General features: G+C 44.2%; 1 protein-coding gene across 10 annotated transcripts in view; it reads right to left on the reverse strand.

Moving 5' to 3' along the window:
• The window catches only part of SRGAP2 (SLIT-ROBO Rho GTPase activating protein 2), a 226,992-nt gene that overhangs the window by 41,862 nt on the left and 170,740 nt on the right, over positions 1 to 14,390 (reverse strand). For 7 of the 10 annotated variants that reach the window (XR_013997642.1, XM_081120455.1, XM_081120458.1 and 4 more), the window contains exons 8-10: positions 13,148 to 13,372; positions 9,392 to 9,493; positions 8,160 to 8,357 (exon numbers count right to left, since the gene is read on the reverse strand). Coding sequence is in view for 9 of the 10 variants with exons in the window: in XM_081120455.1 (XP_080976581.1) it covers positions 8,160 to 8,357; positions 9,392 to 9,493; positions 13,148 to 13,372 (525 nt within the window). In the remaining variant the exon portion in view is untranslated. The remainder of the gene's footprint in view (positions 1 to 8,159; positions 8,358 to 9,391; positions 9,494 to 13,147; positions 13,373 to 14,390) is intronic. The other 3 variants (XM_081120456.1, XM_081120453.1, XM_081120460.1) reach the window with 1 other exon arrangement.

A 14,390-nucleotide genomic window follows, 5' to 3' on the forward strand; every position in this document is an offset into this window, starting at 1 on the left:
AAAAAAAAAACCATCACAGATGTGCAGCTGTATAATTCCCTTTTCAAGAGGGCATTTGGTTTCTGACCCAATTTCTACCAAGTCTGCTTTTATTTCTTTATGGCCCTGAGCATCTGGACAGCTGCTGGTTTTCGTGGGAGCTCCGCAGTGACCAGTGTAAGAAACTGTCTCCTAGGGCCCCTCATTTATCTCTTTCAGTCCTGCTGAAGAGGAGCAGTGGGGCAGAGGGGCTGACGGAGCCTCGGTCTTCTTGGTGTGAAGACACACATCTGCCACTGGTCACCTTCACTGACATCTAGCCCTGCCCCCACACCCAGCAGGGTGCATTCCAGCACACCAGGAGCAAAGCCAATGGCAGGCTCAGCCTCCACCGCAGCTGCAAGCCCAGCACGCACAGCATCTTTGTCTGAGCCCATCTTCATCAGTCTCCTCCATTCTGCATGAGTCTTTGTGGAAAGCCTGGGATTTCTGAGCGCTCAAGAGACGGGCTGCCACGCCCCACTTGCATATACCCGTACCAGCTGCTCCAAACACAAGACGAGGTTATGGAGATGCAATTCCATCTTCTCTAACAGTCAAAATACAATAGCTGTGCTGCATTTTCTGATCTGACCTCTCTCAAACCTTGTATGCCCAGCGAGAGATGAGATATCCCCGGACAATTCATCAAATCTTCAAAACAACCCTATGAGCTATTAATCTCATTACCCCTTTTTATGAATCAGGACACTGAGATTTGGAGAGATTAAATAAATTGCTTGAAGTCAAACAGTAAATGAGTGGTAGAGCCAGTATCCAAACATACGCAGTTTGACAGTACAGTGTGTGCTCTTACCCATTATAGCAACAGGCTCCCACTACGGGTCCAGCCAGGGGAAGGAGAGCAACGCTGCGCAGTAGCAATTCTTTGTATATATGTAGCAAATTAAGAGTTTTTAGAGCACTTTAACACATATTCTCTCCTTGGACTCTCACAATATCTCACAATAACTCTGCACAGCCTGTTACAGAAGGCATCATTAATTTCTTATTACAATGAAAAGATGATCTTGGGTAAGAGGGTGTCAAATAAACTGCTGATCACTGCAAGCCAGTCAGTGGAACTGCCAGGCCTGGATCACAGGCCTTTGGCCTCTTCACTTGGTGTCTTTCCCACTCTACGGCGCAGCAGCTCTCGGGATCTCCGTCGGCCTTAGCTGTCTCCTGCTGCAGTAGGTCATCTGCAGGCTGGGGCCATCTACACATGTCCAAGCTCAGAGGCAACCTGGCAGTGTTTCCCCGAGTGTGATCTGTGAATCACTGGTGACATGTGACATAGCTGAAGGGCTAAGTGAATAAAACATTTAAATTGTAATAGTTCTGGCTTTCTTTTAATGTAGTAAGTAAAAAGTATAATTATACAGCACGGCTTTGATTTTATGGCTATTACCACTTAGGATGAAGGCAGAAAGAAAAAGTGAAAAAACGTGAGCTACTTTTACTCTGTACCTTTCTGTACAGTGTGAACTTTGAACCAAGAGGGTATTTCTTTTCTGCTCCCTCTCTTTCTCTTATGTAAAAACAAAGGAAAAAGCCTGCTTTCTATGGGAGGCCCTCCCTGGCCCTCCCACCCTCACCAGGATGCTCCTGTGTGCACCTCTGCAAATCTCCTTGACAGCACTTCTCACAGAGCCCTATCTTGGAGGGTTTATTACTCGTGTGTCTTACTCTCTAGACTGCCTCCTCCCTATGGTCTGAGACCTCGACATTCATTGCTTTTGGCATTCCTGATGCTTAGTACTGTGCCCAGGAGACAGATGACACTCAATAAATGCTTGAAATATGAGTAAATAAATGAACAGTCTCACTCTCCTCTGATAGAACCTTCCACAGCAGTCATGAACCAAGTCTCCAAGTGTGTCCCTACACTCTATATTAAGTATAAAACAATAAAAAAAATAAACCTTTTACCAAACAATTTCTGTTGTTTTACTCAGGACCTATTTCCTCTGCTCCTTTGTGCTGTTGCACAAGAGCATCTGAGTGAAAATAGGCTTCTTTGTCACCTTCCTCTTTCCATCTGCTCCGCTGCCAGCTCACCTGCAGTAAGTCTTCCTGGGTGATGTCTAACCCCCACCAAAGCCTAATTGTGAGGTTTGGAACCGACTCCAGGGCCCAGAGGTGAAAACCCTGCAGGGAAACACCCAGTGCTAACATCTGAATCCTCAAAGTCTCTTCAGACAGTTATCCCAGGAGACTCAAAGGTTTCCTAATGAGGAAAATTTACCAAGAAACTGTAACCCTTAAAACAGGACCAGACTGCTCAGAAAACAGCCAAAATTCTGAGGTGATGGATGCAAATTCTTTCCTCTCATTCATGTTTCTACTTGTCATTCTGGAAATCATTTTTTCCCCCCATTTATGTTCACAATTCACTAGTTAACTCTGGCTGCCACTTGGTGAATCACTAAAATAAATAAAAATCTGATAAGAGGTATGATGGATTCTGTTTTTTTTTGGTTCCATTAAATCCCGAAGGATTGAAACTGTGTCAGGGTGTGACTTGCATCCTTAAGACTGGGAACAACGGCTGGAAGTTTTCCATCTAGGTAAACCAGGTACGGGAAGATAAAAGCATCCCAGAGTTTGTAGGTAAGTTATTTATCACGTCTCTGTCCTGCCCATAGCCAGCACTCATCTTTATGAGAGAAAAGCTGGAGAAATAACCTTGCTTTTACTGGTAGAGTTGAATTAAAAGCTTCAATCACTGCTGGCCAGACACACACAACAAAAGAACCTAGACAGCTGAAGGCAAGGGAGGAATAGGTGCCTTTTCAATGATTTCTGCAGACCAGGGGGCTAGGAAAAGAACTATTTATGATGTATAATCTCAAAACCCTTTCCTCGGACAATAAGGTCACTTTCCTTATTTAAAACATGTTCCAGTACATTCCATTCCCTGCACCCTGCTCCCCTCAACAAACACCCAACAATAAAGGGATGAGTTGCTGTTTTCTAGAAGAAAAGGGGCAGTGATCTATTCTAAATCACCAAGATCCAATCCAATTCCTAAGCGCAGTCCAATGAGGGCCACACCCTGCCCTGAATTCTACACGCCATATGATCAAAACCAAGAATTTATTCAAAAAATAGAGAGGCTAAGAGTCTACTTGGTGGTTTTGTTTTTTGCCATTGGGAACCTTCCATTTTGATTTTATGATCTCAATGTATTTAATAACTTTCTAATTGGTTATCAACTGTCAGCGATGAGTTTTATTTACTGAAAAGTATTAGTATACTAATTTTTCTCTCTGAGTGTTCCCACGCTGACATTTTGGTTGCAGTAAAATGGAAAAGCCTGAGTTGGAAGAGTCTAGTCCTACGATTCATGAAGTCTTCTAACCTTGAACAAGTCACTTAATCCCCAGAGTCTTAGTTTCTCTATCTGAAAAATGGGGACAATAATATCTTTTCCACAAGGTTATTGAAGATGAAATATAGGATGACAAATATGACTGATTATTAGCACAGGGTCCAGCAACTAGCAGGTACGCAAAAGTGTTCCTTATCCTTGAATCACCTGCTCAGTTAACCTAAAAACAGTCATTCCCTCAACTGCTTTGAGGGAATAACTGTTTTTAGCAACTTCTGTGCTAATACATAAAAATGGTGAATCAAAGCAGGGTTCTAGTCTTTAAAAAAAAAAAAAAAAAAAAAAAAGAGGTACAAGAATGCTTTGCAAATTCAACTGTAAATACCCCTTCCCTTTAAATACACTTACCATGGAGGAAGAAAACTCATGGCCCTCATGGCCTTCGGCCTTGGATTTAATCTGTGTGGAGCCAGGGCCATAAGTTCCCACTGCTGCAAGGGGGCGGGCGGGCGGGAGGAGTGAACTGTGCCCAGCCAGCCCCAGGCGCAGAGGTACACGGATGTCACTACAGTGGTGCTTCCCCACCACCCAGGCCCACTCACACTTCCCCTCCTCCCTGTGAATTTTTAAAGCAGGAAACAGCTGTCAGACAATATAAATAATACAGCAAACCTTTACATAGGAGCACATCTCCCACTTTAGTTGACAGGGCAGAGGCAGTCACTCATTTGTACCTGCTCATTAGCACAGGCTCCTGAATGCCTGCAGAACACAAAAGATAATAAAAAAGATCTCGGACCACCAGGCCCACGTCTAGACCTAGGGCACTGCCCAGTGGCCAAGGCACCAACCTCTCTCGCATTACCTTCCCCAAATCAGTCCCCAAGAATTCAGGCAGTCTAGTTTTGTTTATTTTATCAGCTATAATCTTTAACCCCTTCACCACTCCAACCTCCATACAAGGAAGTACTCAGAAGAAATGCCAGTCTTATAGGATTTGACGATCCTTGACTAACCAGTGAGCTTTACTGTCTATGAGCAGGGAACTGGTTAAATATGTGACGGTGCATCCATCCATACAATGGAATTCTGCACGCCCATTAAAAAAGGAGGCAGGTATGGGCCCTGGCTGGGTAGCTCAGCTGGTTAGAGCATTGTCCCGAAATGCTAAGGTTGCGGGTTCAATCCCAGGCAGGGCACATACAAGGATCAATCAATGAGTGAATATATAAATAAGTGGAAAAACAAATCTCTCTCTCTCTCTCTTTCTCTCTCCCTTCCTCCCAACCCCCTTTCTCTAAAATCAATAAAATTAATTAATTAAAAAAGGAGGCAGGTCTTTTTGGACTAATATAAAAATAATATCCAAAGTAGATTATGTAAAAAAGGGAAAAGAACAGTATAAGTAGCATACTTCTCCCTATATTTCTATTAATTCTATTTTATTACCTCTCTAATGTAATTCTATTGTATTGAAGCATACGTCAATGGTAGTCTATGCATAGGGTATATCTGGAAGGACACAGAATAAATTGGTTTTAATCACTTGGCAGAAGGGGGGTTTGTGAGGGTCGGGGGTAGGTAGAAGCATGACTTTCCTGTATGCTATTTTGAAATCTTCACATCTTTTTAAAAAAATCTATTTTTTAACAATCACAGTAAAAAAGGCAATGGGAAAAAAAGTAGACATTGCTGGATTGTGTGTTATGAAAGACAAGTGACACAAAGCCAAAGAGATTAGGACACATCTCCTCACTTAGGGCAAAGAAGAGGAGGAAGTTGCTGGCTGTTTCTAGACCTTTCCTCACACCAGCTTCTTTAGCAGGGGGTCAGAAAAAACCTGTGGTCCAAGACCAGCAACAGGAACAAGAGTCTAGTTTCAGTACTTGTTGAGTTCCTTGGACAAGCTACCCATCCTCTCTGGGTTTATTTTACCTTTATTTTTTAAGTCTTTCAATGAGAAGGTTTGGTTAGATTATATTTAAAAATCACTTCAAGCTTTCAAATTCCATGATTATTTTCCTGGGACTCCTGCAAATGCTTCAAATTTCCAAGTGAAGTCATCTGAGCAGATCAATCTGATGACAGCGAGAGTGGTTGGAAAGCTTTCCTAGCAGCTCTCTGGGTTGCTAGGCACACTACCAGGGAGGCAAAGCCACGGCAAGGGACCTCTTCCCGACTGTCCAACAGAAGAGAGCTTATAGGATGTGCTATTCTGCTGTTTTTGAAGGGCACGGGGAAAACCATGCAACATTTGTGGGGGCAACAAACTAAAAAAGCCCGTGGGCAGCTATGTTGGCTTTGTATGGTACAGCACAAGCAGCCATCCGTTTAACATGCATATCCCCTTTTCACCACACCCCCAAAAACCCTTTTATCAAGAAATGAATTAACTGGCACATTCCAAGCACCAGTCACAAAAATAATGAACTCTCTTGTAAATCTGTTATTAGACAAGGCCAGACAAAAAGCGTTCCTGTTAGCCAAGGAAATTTGCACACAATTTTGATAAGTAGGACTATGGTCACAAAAGATAGGAAATGGGTTAGAGGACATCAATGCAGACAGAGGTGAAAGGGTGGGCAGGATTTGAGAGGTCACTAGTCTGAATACGACCATTCCTGCTCTCAGTGAAGGTCAACTTTGAATAAAAATGTTATATAGATTCATCTAAAGCCCCAAAGTAATTCTGACAGTCTTAAATACAGGTTCTTAAGTCTAAAATTTCTTATTTAATAATAATAATAAAAAAATGGAAATCTTCTTCAGTGTAATACAATTGGGCACTACTCATTTAAGTACTATTATATCTAAGCGGTCCAGACAGATCAGCCAAACAATCCTTTTATTAAAAGCCTCGAGAGTGTTCAACAACCTCCTGAGATAACAGAGCTTGGGGCAGCAACACAGCCTCATTCTAGCCAAGTTCTCTGAATAGCTAACCCAGGTTTTGCATGTTTTTATGCTTTTGCACATGCTGCTCTTTCCTCAAGGAAAGCCATTTTCCTCTCGATTCATCACCTGGTTCATCCCGTCTTTAAGATCAAGCACAAAAATCACTTTGTGTGAGCTGTTTCCCCAGCTCCATTCTTCCCGGTCACCACTCTCGCATGTGTGCAGTGTGCATGCATGCATTTTTACATTTACATAGACTTATATATATATATATATATATATATATATATTTTTTTTTAATTACAAAAATCAATCTGGCATACCTGTTTAGAAGTATATGAAGTAAAAATGAAAGTTAACCCTTTATATGCCTAATCCCATCATTCCCCTCTTCATGCGTACTCTCAGCATTCCCAGTTTATAGCACATAGCAGATCCTCAATAAGTGATCAATTAACAACTTAATAATGATTAATAAATAAATAATGATGATGGTGATGAAAAATTTTCAGCACTTACTGAACACTAACTACAAACCAAGCTGTGTGCTAAATATTTTACAAAAATTAATGAATGACCCAAAATGTCAATCCATAATTTCTTTGTACAGATTTTAGTATTTCACTCAAAAGTATTATAATTAAGTGACTTAGAAATCTACATTTGGTAAACAAAAGTAGATTGCAAAACAATATGTACAGCACTATCCCAATTTTTTATAATAAGATTATAAATGCATGGTTAGATATGTGTTTGTGTATGCACGTATCCTAACACTAGTATCTCTAGGTAGTGGGATTATAAATGATTTTATTTTCTTCATTTTTGCTTCTAAATTTTATATAAACATCTTTTGCTTTGTACAACAAGAAAAAAAATTATTTTAAAAGACTAATGCTGTTAAATCACTCCCTTTCAACATTCTTGTTCAGGACAAAAACAACCTAAGAATTCTGAGCTTCACTATGTAAAGAACAAATTTCTTTTTTAAAAAGATAGCAAATCACTAGTGTTCTTAATGAAGAAAGGGCAGCATTCAAAGAAGAATTAAATAAATTGTGCTAGTTGTAGGAAAATGTCAACTTACTGTATGTAGACTGTGTTTCTTGACTGAAAAACAACTTAATTTCTCTCATTCAGAATCAGTGCATATATCCACTGGCTATATTTCATCTCACATCTGCAAGCTTAATTTCTCCTTTCTTGGTCATCAGAAGATTAGGAAATAAATTTTAGTCCAGGCAATAAATCCTACTTGGCAAACTCAAAATAACTTACTTATTAAAAAGCAGCACCAAAGACCAGCCAACAACTTTCCAAAGGGCTGTTAACACTATTTAAAAAAAAATTGGGTCCATCTGTTTAAAAAAGAGGCTGGGAGATACATAAATAACAAAATACACTGTTTGGGAACTCTCTACAAACCAACAATGCTGCCTGTCCCTCTGAATTTTAGCAATAATTATGAAAAAGAATTTCCCATCAACAAAAAATATAAAATATTATGAGGTCATCACACCACCTAGAAGACACTACAGACTTTAAAAACAAGACATGTGTCAGCCAGAATATTTGAATGCAGTTCCCACGAACCAAGAGATGTAGGCCCCCTTTCATGATCCCCTATGACTGAAAAGGAAACTTTCAAACAAAAGCCTACTAAGTGGTTAAAAAGAAACTCTTCTTGGTAGTATATCTGGGAGCACCTTCTCTTGGGGGGTCCCTGTTAGACACATACAACTTGTAGATGTTTGTGCCTTTAAGTGTAGTGACGGTCTCCGAATACGCCTGGGTGTAAATCTAGGATATTCAAAGACTGCCCTTCGGACACCTGACAAGGACTCCAAGTTCCAAATCTCCTTGTGTGCACAGTGCCTACAGATGATCTTTAAAGGCGTTCAAGCTCCCTCACCGTGAAATAGAACTGCTCTGTCTCTTGCTGGTTTGCTCTCCTCTTGGCAATGCTGGGCTTGCTCATGAACGTTTCTGAGACTGTGGACTTGACGGACTCCATAGAGTTGCTGTACTGGAAGCAGTCAGACACATCAAAATCCTCGACGGTCACAATGTCCTGGATGGTCTGCAGAGTGGCCTCCATTGTCTTTTTCACCTGCCACGACAAAAGCCAACATAATGCGTGAGGGGGAAGTGATGGAGAAGGGAAAAAGGAGAGGGCTGAGGAAGGAGAGGGGATGCTGTCAGACGGTGCAACTCTGTCTCCCATGGGACAGCACTTAAGTGAGTGATAAATACCACATGGACCCTGGTACCGAGCACTACACACTCCAGCGAGGACCTAACACCCCCTCCCCGCCTTCATGCTACATATTTCACCCAGCTCCTTTATTTAATGTTTACTTTTTAAATTTAATATTAGTTCTTGGCTATAACAGAAGTGCTAAGGGAGAGAGAGAATAAAATTCAAACCTACCCTATCATATAAAGAGCTTGTTAAAATGTGTGACGGTAATGGTCCTGCAATGCCTCACGTGTTATTTCATGATCTTCAACAAATTAACGAACTTGCTTCCCCATGTGCAAACTAAGTGACCCATGCCCAGTCCTTCCTAATCTTCCCTGGGACAAGTAAGACTTACTAAGATGCCAGGCAAGAAGTTATGAGAGAGCTCAAAAGAAAGGAACTGCTAATCAATCACACTGCCCTTTTGAATTGGTTGTTGAAAGCAAATACATGGGCCCAGGAGAAAGTCACCCTTTTCTAAACCCAGAAGAAAGTTACACTTTTCTAAAAGGACAGAGATGTCTGAAGTGTCAAAGTCAAAAGCCTCTGTTTGTTTGAAAATGCTGGAAAAAGCCAGGCAGGAGGGGGTGGTTTCAGAGACACAATATTGTTCACGCAGCTGCCAAGTGCCATTTTGATTAAATGTGTAGAGGGGGAAAGAAAGCATTTTGCAAAAGCTCAAAATAGAGCTCAACCTTTGGCAATGCAAGAGCAACTTCCTGGAGTTCAAGGGCAGGATGTAGCAGAGGGGGAAAATCCAAGCCTACATTTGGCTAGGAAATGTTTGCGGCTGCCCGGACATTCTCTGCGCGCTCTTTCCACGGCTCCCAGATAGGCGGCAACAAGCAGTTCAACAGAGAAACTCAGAAGGTGGCTCTGAGTCTCTTAAGCAGGAAGCTTACCTCTTCGTTCTCAATCTTCAGGGTGGATAAGCGAGACTGCAGTTGTTGGCATCTCTGTACCAGCTCACTCTGGACAGGCTGCTGGGCACAGAGCTGGGAAGCCTGCCAGAAGCAAGTAACACCAGGTCAGAAAGAGGACACTGTACTTTTGGCGGTTCCGGAGTCCCATCACTGCTAATAAAACTACACATATTCAAGCTGTAAGGCTCACAGTTTCTATGTTAAAACAAAAGCCAAAGGCAAAGCGTGTGGATCTTTTCCAGGACCAAATAGCACAAGAAAAGAACAAGGAATGGGACCCATTTGGAAAGAGGAGGCCTCCCTCTCTTTGAGCCCATCTCTGGTCTGGTGCTTGGCAGAGGCAGGTCTACGCAGGGCCTGTGGCTCCATGGAAGCCGGAGTTAGGCCAGAGAAGACTGCCTTGGGCAGCCCCAGCTCCAGATACACAATGCTTTGGCACAGGGAGGATTTCCTGCTAGAGGTCCAAGTGGCCACCTTTCTGGCCCCTCCTTCACCCCCCTTTGTAAACCAGAGTGAAAGCAGGAGAGAAGTGGGTCAGGAGGCTAACTTGCCGCTGTTGGCAGTCAGCATGTGTTTATAAATCTGTGCCAGGCATGAGAGCTCTGACTCAATTAGAGAAAGTATAAAGCTAGGAACAAGTCTGCAGACTATGGTAGAGGGCCACAGATGGCTTGAAATCTGGTGGAACTTGGCATTTTCAAAGAGCCATCATTTTACCCCAGGTCTTCACCAGGAGTGTGGGAGAGAAGTCAACCCTTCCCCAAGGATCACTGTCAGCAAGCTTTCCTGTGTGAGAAATGGTTGAGCCACTGTCTCCTGATGATGTCATTGCTATGGCATGGACATGAGGTCACCCACAGTCCTCAGGATGACAGATTAGGAACAGAAGGCTGGCAGATTGGGAGGAAGGAGCCACAAGGAGGCAGTTCCTGTCACCTTGCCACCATGTGTCCCTTAGCCTCTCATCTACAGAGACACATCTGGATAGAACTGGCCTTTCTTCCCTAGCAATGAGTGGGCACATCCACATGCCCACAGACCATTCTCTTGCTTGAAAAGACAAAACCTCTCTTCAAATGAAGGGGGCTGGGACTTGACCTTTTCCTCCACTGGCTTTTAAGCTCCCAACTAACTTGACCTCCTCCCCCAACTGAGAGGCTGGCCTGAGACAGCTCTCAGATCTGAAGAGAGAGCTGACCTCACTCTGGCTTTGGTATAAGCAGACACAATGGAGAAAGCTCGGTGGCCAGGATGGGTTAGTGCCAAGAGTGAAACTCTCTGGCTGCCTGATGTCACCGGTTAGGCATCCAGAGCCCCACCAGCCCCTGGGGGCACCAAGAGTAAAGCCAAGCACCTCCTCCTAGTACATCTGAGAGTGCTTGGCATCAATTCATGAGCTGAGCGCCCCGGAACACCAGCCAGTGTGGGGCCTTGGCCAATTTCAGAGCTGCCGCTCAAAATGCCACCCGAACTTTGGCCCTAGTTCAAAGACTTCCAGGCAGCTCCCTCTTGTTTCCTCTATAGTCTACAGACAACCCACATGATGGGGACAGACTGGCTGCAGGGACCAAGGAAGACTTGCCTTCTCCTCTTTCTATTTTCCACTCACATAAAGGCTAGACTGGAATGCAGAACCTTTGCAAGATCTAGCACTGGCCCTGGCCCCTGCCTGACCCAGTCACTGACCAGCTACATCACATAAAGGAAAAACCTAGGCAGAAGAGTAAACTATTAATTTTTAAAGTAACCCAGACCTAGCAGGGAGGAGTCATGGAGAGAACTCCACCTCCACGCCTGTTCCTTTAAGCAGCAGCAGGGCTGCTGATGCATGCTTTGGCAGTGGTCCTCTACCGGGGTGCAAGGTAATGCATTCCAGCTGTGCTCTCGACTATGGAAATGAGGCTCTGACAGGGCTAGGAGGGGGCCCAAGCACCCAGCATTTGGATTCCCCCTTTATGGAGACAAGCTGTTTGGCTCAGAAGGAGGCTCAGTCAACACCAGAAAATGTATCACGCCACTCAGCTCGTCCCCAAGTTCCATCGATTCTTGGGAAGAAATCTCAGTGGCAGCTGGAGAAGGGGCTTGGAAAGCAAAAGCCAGGGCAGGTGAGGAATGGGGCTTCCTGGGGTTTGGTGACATGCCTTCCCTTACTCTAATTGCACATGCTGCCACCTCACTGCCCCATCTGTTCAGACGCTGACATTTCCTAAGCCACAGCAATGGAAACAAACTGTAAATGGTTTGGTTTTCCCAAAAAAGGAGAGGAAAGAAATCACCTCCACATTTTTGTCTTTAAGGCAGAAATGTCCCACTCTCTATAGTGGCCTATTGATGACAGTAAATCCTCTGGTTACACCACAACAGTTGTCATTATGGAGCAGGGCTTACTAAATAGGTCTAGATGCTAATTCTAATGGAAGCACCAATCCCTCGCTGAGAGCACACTGTTGTGTCTTGGTCACCTAGCATCTATCCCTCTGTCTGGTAACTGGCTTGACTGCCCTCCAGGGGAACCTCCTGCTCCACAACTCAGGCCATGCCCTTTGGATGGGGGCTCTCCTCAGCAAGGGGACGGAGCATGTGCCCTAGGCATAAGTCAATCAGCTGACTGAAAATACCTAGTCGCACTGACTGACTCAGGGATAAGCAAGTCAGCCAATCAGAACCAAGAAGACATGTGAGGCTTTTGTGGGAGCTTCTAGGAGGTAAGCAGATACCCTTTCCACTGGATTTCAACCTAGAAAAAGATAAGGCTGGAATAGAGTCATCTTGCCGCCACAGGATAAGAGCCTATCTGAGAGTAGGGCCAACCTATAGCACATGGCGCAGAGAGAGAAAAACCGAGTCTTCACAGAATCCCCACTCCCAATCCAGCCACGCCTGCTGGTTCCATCCTGAGCTTTATTACAGAAGCCTGCACATCCCCTTTATCTAAGCAGTAGGATAAACACTGGCTCCTCCCCGCAGGGATAAGGTTCACTCTAGTTTGTGTGCACAACCACCAAAAGTGGAACCAAGAGTCACAGTAATAGAAACCAAGAAGTTTCTTTTTCCTCTCGCTTTAGTTTACTTAGGCCCTTCTGATTTTCATCCCTGAAGGTGAAAAGTCTAAAACAGGGCCCCAGCGTTCCTGCTCCCCTGCCTGGGCAACCAGCACAAGCTTTCAGGATAACAGCTTAGCTCGTGTCTTTTCGGTAGGTACCCATGCTTTTTTGTTCAATACCCAAGCAAAACAACGCCTTTACTGCAACCTCTAAACCGAGGAGAATACAATTCTTCAGAACTCTGCCAAATGACCAATGATCACACCATTACTCCCCATAAAGCCTTAAGTATCTGGGCCCCTCGGCTCTCTCTTCTTCCAGCCTCTCCACCTGGATCCTGCTCTCCCCTTCCCTTTCACCATTACCTGTTAGGAGTTTTGAGAACACACCTGTTTTTCACTCCTTTGATCCTGTTGGTCCCTTTGGGTGCCCCTTCCTATGCATATTTCTGATTGTCTCTCTACTCCCCAGACTGTAAGCTCCCCAGGGCTCTGATCCCCAATGTCTAAAGTCAAGCCTAGTGGACAGCAGGCACTCAGTAGCTGTTTCCTGAATAAGTGGACTGTGCCTCTCACCTGATAGGAAGCCTAGGGCTCACTGTCCCCAGAATAATGTGGCCTTAGTATAGCGAATCTAGACACAGGTGGGCTCAAGCTCCTTGGGGAGCGTGGGGAGAGGAAGAGGTCCTCACCATGTCCCCCATGTGGGGCTGGAATTCAAACTTCATAGGTGGGCAGAAGACATTGTTGTACATTTCCATGAGGCGCTGCTTGTCACTGGTGGCATCCAGGTTTTCTACGGCATTCTCGATGGCGTCCAGACCCTCGTGCTTCGACTGCTCCAGATTCAACTCCGCAGAGAGGAAGGTGCGCAGCGCCCGGTTCAGGCTAGCATGGTAGCCTAAGTCACAACACTGCTGTGGAAAGGAGAGCACATGAGCAAACCCTGGACAGCCCCAAGGCTTGGCAGAAAGGGGCAGATCTGACCATGTCAATGACACTGACTGCAGCGGGAAGAAGCTTGACGTTCTGACTTCCAAAACCTGGGTGAGAGTTCTCAGTTCCTGACTCCCATTTCAATGGTACAACACACCTCAGAGGACTGTGGGGTGGTTAGAGGGAAGAGGAGTCATTAGGACAAAATGAAATTATTTAATCGTGCACTGTACAGAGCTATTCAGTAAACATGAGAAGAGTTAGTTGAGAGTTAAAGGGAATCCTCTCCTATTTTCAGGTTTCTCTGGGGATACCATTATAAGAAAATTCAATAACAAAAATATAGCCTGCCACTCCCTGAGGGTTACTGTGGTTAAGTCAGTACATTCCAACCAAGCCAGGCCATTGCCACATTCACAGTTCAGAAGTCAGAAGTGTTGCAAGAACAGTTAATTACACAAACTCAGAACTCTAGGTGGGAGACTGGGGGCCTGACTCTGTTGGTCATCAGCCCCACCAACTCCCAACAGACCTCAAGCTGCAGACTAAAGATTTCAGCACTGAAGCTCCGTCTTTTTTTTTTTTTTTAATCAGGCCAAAAATTTCTTCTTTTTTAAAAAAAAAATATTTTTACTGATTTCAGAGAGAGGAAGAGAGAAGGAGAGATAGAGAGAGAGAAAGCGGGGGGGAACATCAATGATGAAAGTCATTGATCGGCTGCCTCCTGCACGTCCCCTTGCTGGATATCAAGCCTGCAGCCCAGGCATGTACCCTGGCCTGGAATCAAACTGTGATCTCCTGGATCATAGGTTGATGCTCAACCACTGAGCCACACCAGCCAGATAGGCCAAAAATTCTGATTTTCTAAAGCAAAAAAAAAAAAAAGGTATGAATGAGACAATAGTATAAAAAAGCACTGGTAAGTCAGCAACCTTGGAAAAGCCACTCCCTTTCCTCAACTGTAAAATGAACAGACCTGGCCAGGTCCGTGGTTTTCAA

The sequence above is a fragment of the Miniopterus schreibersii genome (assembly GCF_964146895.1).
Source record: "Miniopterus schreibersii genome assembly, chromosome: 19".
Lineage (NCBI taxonomy): Eukaryota > Metazoa > Chordata > Mammalia > Chiroptera > Miniopteridae > Miniopterus > Miniopterus schreibersii.